General features: G+C 35.7%; 1 protein-coding gene across 1 annotated transcript; it reads left to right on the top strand.

Moving 5' to 3' along the window:
- Positions 1–9,913: 9,913 nt before the first annotated feature.
- On the top strand, positions 9,914–10,788 carry LOC118002114 (40S ribosomal protein S6-like). Its single transcript, XM_034992397.1, has one exon. The coding sequence runs from the start codon at positions 10,039–10,041 to the stop codon at positions 10,786–10,788; it is 750 nt and encodes a 249-aa protein (XP_034848288.1). The 5' UTR covers positions 9,914–10,038.
- The last annotated feature ends 298 nt before the right edge of the window (positions 10,789–11,086 follow it).

Below are 11,086 nucleotides of genomic sequence, written 5' to 3'. Positions count from 1 at the left end.
TGGGTGGAGCAAGAATGTTGAGCTGTGATGAAGCTGCACCATGGGACATAGAACCCCTCCAGTTCTATGGGAAATCTTTAGCTGCACAGCTTCTCAGAGCTGTTTCCATTCAAGACAACAGGGTCAGGCCCTTTTACCCCAACATCAACCAGTAATTTAATATAGGTCTACTCTGTGAAGGGAGTAATATTCGGTGAGGTGATTTCCTTCCAAATTCCTCTGAAATTTCTGGAGATGGATTCAATTTTAAACCCTCAGAAATCAACATTTCTGGCGGCTTAGGACAAGAGTGCCTTCCACGGAGGGAAGGAACTTGGAGGGCATGACCCAATTCACTGGAGATTGTCTATTTGATATTTTGAATTAATTCCATTTCTCCAGGATCCAGGTATTGAAGTTTATACTTCAGTTGTAGATTACTTGGATAAAAATGTATATTACTTCCAATCTGAAACACCTAAAATTTGGAGTCAGCAAAAGTAAACCAGAACCTCATAAATGTGTGTACCCCCAACTTGCAATATTTTTGTTGTTTCCTGCTTTTGAATGAACTGGAAATAGTGTATCAGCACTTTACTTTCAGAACTGTCTGTATAAAAATTATGAAATGAAAAATGGTGAGGATAGAATGTTCCTTGAACTATTTCTTCTTTTCATAAAAGCAATATAGTAATTGATTTGGCCTGGAATTATAGCATTTGCCCTAACCCATCCCACTAACCCAACAAATACATTAATTAACTATGAATCAAATAGGATGGTTTAGACAATCAATTTGGGTAAAATAATTAAACTTGTCAAGTTGTTTTATTCATGTATTCTGTATTACTTTTACTGATATGAGAAGGGATGGTATGGATTGTCTATTTCTGAGTTTACAATGTGTATGTCCAATTGCCTACTTGTCAAACTTTCTTAGATGTTTTAAATGAAAATCAAGCTAGCATGTCCGAAACCAAAGTTAATGATCTTCACTGCAAACCTGTGAATGATTTCTTATGAAGTTATGCAATGTAATAATTTTTAAGATTCCTCTATTTGTTTTGTGAATGTCCCCAGGTGTGTATGCAGCCCAGATCCAAAGTTTAGTCCATGACCTTTTCTCCCCTGTGTCCAGTTAGTCATTGTGTTCTGCCCCTGTATGATATATTTCTAAGACCCTCTATACCTATCTTACATAAAACTTAAAAGATGATATAACTAATTGTATATTTCCATGATGATGGAAAACTCCTTCAGTAGGCTAAATTCACCATGAAATCATTGAGTATCTTCATTTACTATTGTAGCTTGCTATTATAGCTCCAGTATATAATGCAATACTGGCATATGAAAGATGCTTAATACACTCTTTTTCAATGAATTAATAAAACAGATAAGTAAAATAAAAACATCCTGTAAAAAAGTGTCTCACATCTCACATCTTTTTTAGGATTATGTGAATCTTTTAGAGATCATTCTTATCTATTTATAAGCACAACCAAATATTTTATTTTTTTTTTTAATGCAAGTACATTTACTTTGAACGATCACTAACAAACATATTCAGTTTAATGGAGCAATTTCTACTCCAACTATGTGGAGAAATAAACCAATTAGACAAATAAAATCTCTGACTTATTTCAAATATATTGATGAAAAATAACAGATAGTGGTGTTTAGACACCGTGCATATTGTCTCATGCATTACAGACATTTAATTAATACTTTTTTGAGTAAATATATAAATAAAAGAATGAATGAATAATATTTTCAGCAATATAGGTCATAGAAAATATAACCCAATTTCTTTTTTTTTTTTTTAATTCGACAGAGAGAGACACAGCGAGAGAGGGAACACAAGCAGGGGGAGTGGGAGAGGGAGAAGCAGGCTTCCCGCAGAGCAGGGAGCCTGATGTGGGCTCGATCCCAGGACCCTAGTATCATGATCCGACCCGAAGGCAGATGCTTAACAACTGAGCCACCCAGGCACCCCTATAACCCAATTTCTGATCTATTTTGTATAGCACATTTTCTATGATTATTTTTAAAACAGCATTACCTTGATTAGTAAGGTTAAGGAGGTTGACTACATTTCTATCAAATCCTTTCCTTGTCCATATTGCTCTAAGTTTATAAAAGCCTAAATAGCACTGTAGGCAAATAGGAATTCAAAATTAAATATCAATGACTAGCATTTTAAGCACTTGCTAACAGCTTGAATTTTAGTAAAGTGAATCTCCATGTTTGGAAATCTTTGTTTTAGCTATTGATGTCAAGGGTCAGAAGCGCAGAACCATAGAATTCTGAGCAAATAAAATCTTATAACAAAGAATAGGTATGGTGTTTATTATCATTTATGTTTAGCTGCTAAATTATTGCCCCCACTAAGATCATAGAAATTTCATGAAGAGACTATGAACTGACTAATTAAAGTAGGTGTCAGGAATTCAGTTTCTCTCTGCCTAAATATTTTAACATTATTCACCGTCTTTAACAAGTATTAATTGGTGACATGTGATGTAGTTATCCATTTGCTCTAATAAAGTAAAAAAACTCAAAGAATTTTAACAAGGTTAGGATTTCTTCTATACATAAGGCAGCATATTTGAATCTGGGTAGCTAGAAAGAATGAATCATTTTTTTAAAAGAATATACAAATGTGTGGAAGAAGGCATATACGTCCACAACAATCATCATGCAAATCAAACTAAAATGAGTATAAGAATTAGACAGATATATAAAAGGAGAGAAATCAATTCCAGCTATGAAAGAGGTACTCAATACAAATTTGAAAGGATAATTTTCCAAACTAAATTAATGGCATGAGTCAAAACAACAGAAGCAAGGAAAAAAAATCAGAATATTTTCACATCATTCAGTTCAACACAAAACTAGCTAGACTTTGACAAATTTTGAATTTCTATTTACTGATCAGATATTTTAATGTTAGTATATTCTAATACACACTTTTATTTATAAGTCTCCTCAAGGCAATGGCCCGGAACATGTGGTACAGTGATACAAATAATTAATCACTATAATATTAATTAGTGGTTTAATGAATTAAAAAAAAAGCCTGTGGAAGTTATTTGCTTTCATTCTTTCTTTTTCATTTCCCAAATAAATAGAATTGCAAAGACTATGTAAATCTATCTTTTGTTTCTGATGATAATTGAACTGTTATTTTTTTCACATAGCTGTCTGGCCATAATAACTTCCTATTTTATTCACATATTTGAAGAAAAAAAGCCCTCTTCCAGTTAACACCTTGTATGATGAAGTAAGGAGATCTATTAAATTAAACCAGCAGATTTTTCATAAAGCGTTTTGTAAATGTACTACTCGTTAATTATAAGTCAGTTTTGACCAAGTAATGGCATTCTCGTGTTGCACATGATTTGCCATAGCAAGTTTTCAGCTTTATGAAGCTTTATTTGGGCAACTCTAATGAAATTAGTTCTGAATTCTTCTAAGCAATATCAGCTATTAGAACATATTTCTTCTCAATTTGTTGTAAACTTTTCACTCTATTCAGCTCAATGACCCACAAACAGAAACCAAATTTATAGATTTTTATATTTGCAACAAAGGCAGAGTTACATGTATATGTTTGCTTAGCTCTCTGTATGAATATCAGAAGGTCCTTCTAATTTTCAGTCTTGCTTGACAGAGTACAGGTTTGCATATAAATCACTATTTAGCTAGAAATAAGTTTGACTTGTAATACAAAGAGAAGCTTGATATACTGAGAAGACACTTTATAGAATCGTATTTACCGGGAATTTCCTAACAGTGTCTGGCATATTTTAGGCATGATCTATATATGATCTTTATATATGTACATATCTATATTGATATGAATATCTGCATTCATATATATTTAATAAAGGAATGGATAAATAATAAATTTTTACTGAAATAACATTTAAAATGTAATTATATGTTCCAGTGACGTACAAAGTTTGATTAAAATTAAAATCCTTTTCAACAGTATAACTGGATTTAGAGAAAACAAACATCAAAAATACTACAATATCAGAGAGAAAAATCCTGCATACCTCCAAGAGAGCAAATCCTTTAAAATTTATTTCTTTAAATGTACTATGAACATAGTCTTGGACAAAAGTGAAATAATTAATCTTGTATAATAAGTGACTCTTTATGTAAGTATATATAACAAACCACCAAAAATAACTGTAGGTGAACCATGAATACCAAGAGCTGGCTTTCAATCAGCAGCCAGATTTTTTTTTTTTCCTCTCTGCATTTAAAAAATACATTTCTGAGCTTGGAGTTATGGGACCACTGTGCAGAGTTGGAAGTGCAACTGTGATCATAAATGTCACTTATTTCATAAAGGAAACAAGTTGCCTTCCTCAGTCTTATTATAAACCAGCTGTAGGCATCTAGACTTTAGGGGCTGGCATGATATTCTTAGTGACAAATTGAAAACCAAGTATTCCATTTTATTACACTTAAAGATCTTCAAAAGCTGTAGCTACATTCATAAACAAACGAATACTTTGACAACTATGCCAACAATTTGGTTTTGCTTTTATATTAAAAATAAATATGTGGCACGATGGTATATAGCCTGGCTGAGATGATTTGCCCATGGGAAATAAAGCCCATGAAAAATATAAGGATTATTCTCATTCTGTTCACTCCCATATTAGTACATGCTACAATGAGTTCAGCAGAAATAATCAAATCTGTGACCTTATATTCAGTCATAATTGAGAAACATCGCTAAGGTCTTCGGGCTTCTGTTTCATCACTGATACATAGAAATAGGGCTCTAAATCCTTCCTACTTATTGGATATTTGAGAGAATCAAATCACTTGATAAAGAACTTTCAAATTAATGTGGCCAACTACTCTGTTTGATTTATATATATATTTTTTGCTTTACAATGCACATTAAATGCACATCACAACATTCAAACAACTGCTTTCTAAGGTGTCCATGAGAATTTCAGATCCCTGTTCACCTTACTGCCCTTTGGTCTATATCATATATCAAAATGCACTTAAAGGTTATACCTCTGATAGTGCAACATATCCAGGGGCAGAAATAGACCAAATAGGGCGCCTGGGTGGCTCAGTTGGTTAAGTGACTGCCTTCGGCTCAGGTCATGATCCTGGAGTCCCGGGATCGAGTCCCACATCGGGCTCCCTGCTCGGCGGGGATTCTGCTTCTCCCTCTGCCCCTCTCATGCTCTATCTCATTCTCTCTCTCAAATAAATAAATAAAATCTTAAAAAAAAAAGAAATAGACCAAATAGTGTTTGCAATTTGAGATGTGAATCAGTAATTAGAAGTGGTATGGATAAGAAGGATATGGGCAGTAAAGCATCTATGCAATGGTGGGGAGAAATCCTAAGAAAAAAGCCAAAGAGATTAAATTAATGACAGCAAAAATGTCATCTAAGGAGGATTTATCCATATGATGTGCATTGTACATGTTTACATATACATACATAATATTTTTTAGCATTAGAGCAGAATAAAAATAAAAGACGCACCAAGTGTAATATAATAGGAGAAAATTATCCAGATCCTAAGACTTACATCTGCAAATCAATATGTTCATCAGATCCAAGGAAATTTGAAGACATAAACTCTTAAATAGCAGTTGTGTGAAATTTTTGAGTTTCAAGGAAAGGGAAAATTCTTTGCCATGATTATTTCAGTTCTGGATATTAACCTGAAGAAATATTCAAGGGTACATTCAGAAATTTACATATGCATATAATTCTTCTCAGAACTTGTATAATAATTAAAGTAAGAAGTAAACAAAAGGGCCATAGTAAAAAAAGATAAATACATCATGATTATTACATACTATTAAAAAGTGCACACACACTCACATATGCACATACACATACCACTTACCACTTTTCTAGAGAATGTATTTACCATATTCTTTTTTAAAAAAGATTTTAGTTATTTGAGAGAGAGTAAGGGCAATCCCAGAGGGAGAGGGGAAACCAGACTCCCTGCTGAACGTGAAGCCCATGTGGGGCTCGATCCCAGGACCCTGAGATCATGACCTGAGCTGAAGGCAGGTGCTTAACTGACTGAGCCACCAAGGTATCCCTGTATTTACCATATTCTGAAAAGAAGTATTAGTAACGAAAGTATTAATAATTATTTCTATCAGAAATACTGATAGTGGTTTTATTTTCTTTGGGTAAATACCCAGGAGTGGAATTATGGTATCGTATGGTAATTAAATCAAACAGAGTAGCTGGCCACATTAATTTGAATCAAATCGGCTGATAAAGAACTTTCAAATTAGAAAGCAGTTGTTTGAGTGTTATGATGTGCATTTAATGTGCATTGTAAAGCAAATAAATATAAATATTATGGATAATTTTTATTTTCTTCTTTATGTTTTCCTACTTTTAGATCATGTATGTTTTTCCCTGATCAGAAAAAAATACTATTTTAAAAAGTTAAATATAAGAATCCATAAAAAACTAACTGATAAAAAGTAATTCATAGACGTACTAAAAGAAACTATCTTGAAATAACTCTTTTTATAAAGTAAAAAAAAAATCAAAACATACTAAAAGATGAAAGGTCTGGATGAGCAGAGAGAATGGTGGTTGCCAGGGGCAGACATAGGGGGAAATGCGGAAGTATTATTCAAAGGGACAAAGTTTTGGTTATACAAGATTAATAAGCCTTAGAGATCTACCCTACAGCATAGTGCCTATAGTTAGCAATACTGTGTTGTATACTTAAGAATTTGCTAAGAGGGTAGATCTTATGGTGTGTTTTTAGCACACACACAAAAAAACAACAATAATAAATAAGGAGGAATGGAAGAAACTTTTGGAGGTGAGAGGTATGTTTATGACATAGACTATGGTGATCCTGTAGTATACATTGAGTGTGTACAGCTCCTTGTATGTCTATCATACCTCAGTGAAGTGGTCTAAGAAATCCAGATGAATATAATCAATTGTTACAGAGAGCTGTATTCCTATAGGTAAACTCATGAATAAATACTATATAAACATGCCAGTGATAGTGGTAAATAAATGAAAAAAAACAAAAAATACACTGAAGAAATACAAATAAGCAAGTATTAAATTAGACTCAGTAGTAATCAAAAGAATTAAAATGAGATTTAAAAAAAAAGCAATCAAGTAATAGAAAAAAAGAGGATTGATGAGTTCAAATTGATGAGGACTTGGTGAAATGGAACGTAGTCACTGCTTGTAAAAGAAAAGTGCTACAATTGTTTAGAGCACCGTGGGAAGGTATGTAGGGCAAGACTTAAGACAGCTTGCTATTATTGACCAAATCTCTTCCAAACATCCCTAGGTGAAGGGATTTTCAGATGTTTCCCTAATTTGTCAGGGAAAAATAATTTATTTGAATTTTAGGAGCATTATAAAAAAATAAAAACTTTCAGCTGATACAAACTGTTACATATTTTTAACTGTATTATAAGGCATTGGGGAAATTGATGTCATCAATGTGGTGGAAAGTACCCTTCACACCACTTAATTCAATAACCTCGTTTTATAAGTGGCAGATTTGGACCATAAAATAACAACAGTACAACAATAAAGAAACCACACAAACTTTCTCTCTCCCTCTCGCTGTCTCTCAAACACACACACACACACACACACACACAACTACACACACGTTGGTTCAGAAGAAAATCTCAGATCATTATGTGAAATACAATTTTTAAAAAATAACAAATCTGGGCTCCTGGGCGTCTGCCTTCGGCTCAGGTCATGATCCCAGGGTCCTGGGATTGAGCCCCACATCGGGCTCCCTGCTCAGCTGGAAGCCTGCTTCTCCCTCTCCCACTCCCCCTGTTTCTGTTCCCTCTCTCACTGTGTCTCTCTCTGTCAAATAAATAAAATCTTTATTTAATTTTTTTAATTTTTTTTTTTTAGATTTTATTTATTTGAGAGAGAGAAACAGAGATAGTAAGAGAGAGCACAAGTGGGGAGAAGAGGGAGAAGCAGGCTCCCCACCGAGCAGGGAGCCTGATGCGGGACTTGATCCCAGGACCCTGGGATCATGACCTGAGCCAAAGGCAGACGCTTAACTGACTGAACCCCCCAGGCGCCCATAAATAAAATCTTTAAAAAAAATCTTAAAAAACAAAAACAAAAACAAAGCTTACATATGTTACTCTCCCATTTAAAATGAGAGTCAGAGTTATACGAGAATATTTTGTTGTATTTTTTGTTAATTGTTTTAATAGTGAGGGCACTTGTTCTCACAGTGAAAAATCAGGTGCTTTTAGGAGAAAGTATAATTTTCGTGGCTAAAATTGAGTGTAACCTTCAACACTGAGCTCAGATAACTGCTTGGTAGAATAGCCGTTCAATACCATGCTTAATTCCATCCCATTACCTGAGTGTCAGTCTTTTCTCAGTTCCTTACAAATAGATGCTGGCTAGTCGTTGTGAAACAAATTTGGTGCTGGCAATCAGATTCTTTTCCCATTAAGGTCCTGTAGTGTTGCTGCCCAGATGAATGGCTTCACTCCTCATAGCAGCCACACTCCAACAGATGGGTTCCAGGATTTGCTTTGCTTGACATTGAAGGGGAACCCACAGATTCCAGTAGACTGCTCATCACGGTATCAGCAGTCGGGGCAAGAATTTCATGAGCAGTATGATGTAGAGGATGGGTTGCAACATATTCTACTTCACAGCAACCGAACTGGAAATATCTTTTCTTTTTTTAGTCTGCGATCTTTCAATCCAGTTTCTTGTGACAAACATTTAATCTGCTCTGTTTGCCATTGGTTATTACCTTCATCAGCAATTTCTGCAGAAAAATCAATGACTCAGTATCTCCTGTTATTAACTGTGCACTATTATCTAAAATAAAACCAAAAAAAGAAAAAAAGAAAAGACAAATCAGATGAGATTATTTTCATTTTATTTTTTCAGGTTGAGTGTTCTCTCCTACCAATTATTCACTGAGCTGCACCTGCTTACCATTTATAGCTTAATCATGTCCTTTGGAGCTCACACTGCTCGTTAGCATTCTACACGCTCCCCCTGAACTTTGATGTCAAAACAAAGCCATATATCCCTCATACCTGGAGGTCTACAAATGTCTAAGTGGGCTCAGAAGGGGATCTAAATATCAAAGGCAGAACAAGAGACTAACACACTATCCCAAATCCCTGCTTTATGTTACTTGAAGCCAAAAGATTTCCTTTAATTTTTAGGCTTTCATGGATTAACCACTGTGAGGGAAATGCTATTTTCAGGAGAAAATTAGTCTTTTTTTTAAGATTTATTTATTTATCTGAGAGAGCGAGAATGAGAGAGAGAGAGCACATGAGAGGGGGGAGGGTCAGAGGGAGAAGCAGACTCCCCGCCGAGCAGGGAGCCCGATGCAGGACTCGATCCAGGGACTCCAGGATCATGACCTGAGCCGAAGGCAGTTGCTTAACCAACTGAGCCACCCAGGTGCCCCAGGAGAAAATTAATCTTATACATTGCACATGACCCTGTTCAAAAATCTGGATGACTGAATGAAAACAGCAAGGAGAAGGGTTCCTCCAGCCCTTTGGAGAAGTCTGTGGTACTCAGGCCTAAAGGAAATCCAATTCAGGTTATGATATCTTAGCCAGAAAGAAAAATGTAGAGCATGAACCAGGAATTTGGCTAAGTTATTGTGTCTTTCTTGGCCTTTGGTTTTGCTCTGAGTTTTAGAGGTTAAACATCCATGCATATGTTTGCTGTTTGGAGTTTGGAGAGTATCTATGAAAATGTAATGTTAAAAAAAAAAAAGAAGAAGAAGATGTAGGAAGGGAAAAATGAAGGTGGATAAATTGGAGGGGGAGACAAACCATGAGAGACTACGGACTCTGAGAACCAAACTGAGGGTTCTAGAGAGGAGGGGGGTGGGGGGATGGGTTAGCCTGGTGATGGATATTAAGGAGGGCACGTACTGAATGGAGCACTGGGTGTTATACGCAAACAATGAATCATGGAACACTACATCAAAAACTAATGATGTATTTCTCGTGGTGCCTCGGAGACGGTAGGCTGCTTCAGGATGAAGCTGAACATCTCTATCCCAGCTACTGGCTGCCAGAAACTCATTGAAGTGGACGATGAATGCAAACTTCATACCTTTTATGAGAAGCGTATGGCCACAGAAATTGCTGCTGATGCTCTGGGTGAAGAATGGAAGGGTTATGTGGTCCGAATCAGTGGTGGCAATGACAAACAAGGCTTCCCCATGAAGCAGGGTGTCTTGACCCATGGCCCTGTCCGCCTGCTGCTGAGTAAGAGACATTCCTGCTATAGACCAAGGAGGACTGGAGAGAGAACGCACAAATCTGTTCGGGGTTGCATTGTGGATGCCAGTCTCAGTGTTCTCAACTTGGTCATTGTAAAAAAGGGGGAGAAGGATATTCCTGGACTCACTGATACTACTGTGCCTCGTTGCCTGGGGCCCAAAAGAGCCAGCAGAACCCACAAATTTTTCAGTCTCTCTAAAGAAAATGATGTCCGCCAGTATGTTGTGAGAAAGCCCCTAAACAAAGAAGGTAAGAAACCTAGAACCAAAGCGCCTAAGATTCAGCGTCTTGTCACTCCACGTGTCCTCCAGCACAAACGTCGGTGTATTGCTTTGAAGAAGCAGCGCACTCAGAAAAATAAGGAAGAGGCTGCAGAATATGCTAAAGTTTTGGCCAAGAGAGTGAAGGAGGCCAAAGAAAAACGCCAGAAACAGATTGCCAAGAGACAGAGCCTGTCCTCTCTGAGAGCTTCTACCTCTAAGTCTGAGTCCAGTCAAAAATGAGATTTTCTAAGGGTGACAAATAAGTAAGATCAGACATCAAAAAACAAAAACAGAAACAAAACAAAACTAATGATGTAATGTATGGTTATTAACATAACATAATAAAATAAAATTTAAAAAATAAAAGGAAAAATATATTTTAAAGACACAGAGTTTATCATCTTAGAAGAAAAAACTACAAGTAAAATAAGAAATAAGATATCGACCAGAAAAAGGTATTTTCTTTATATGTTTAATGTCCCAAACTACCAAAAGTACCCGTATGTGAAATTATGATCCATGAAGTCCTATGAGAGAA

Source organism: Mirounga leonina, unplaced genomic scaffold, assembly GCF_011800145.1.
Source record: "Mirounga leonina isolate KUSES-001 unplaced genomic scaffold, KU_Mleo_1.0 Mir_82, whole genome shotgun sequence".
In the NCBI taxonomy this organism is placed as follows: domain Eukaryota; kingdom Metazoa; phylum Chordata; class Mammalia; order Carnivora; family Phocidae; genus Mirounga; species Mirounga leonina.
This window is presented reverse-complemented; position numbering and strand designations above follow the sequence as displayed.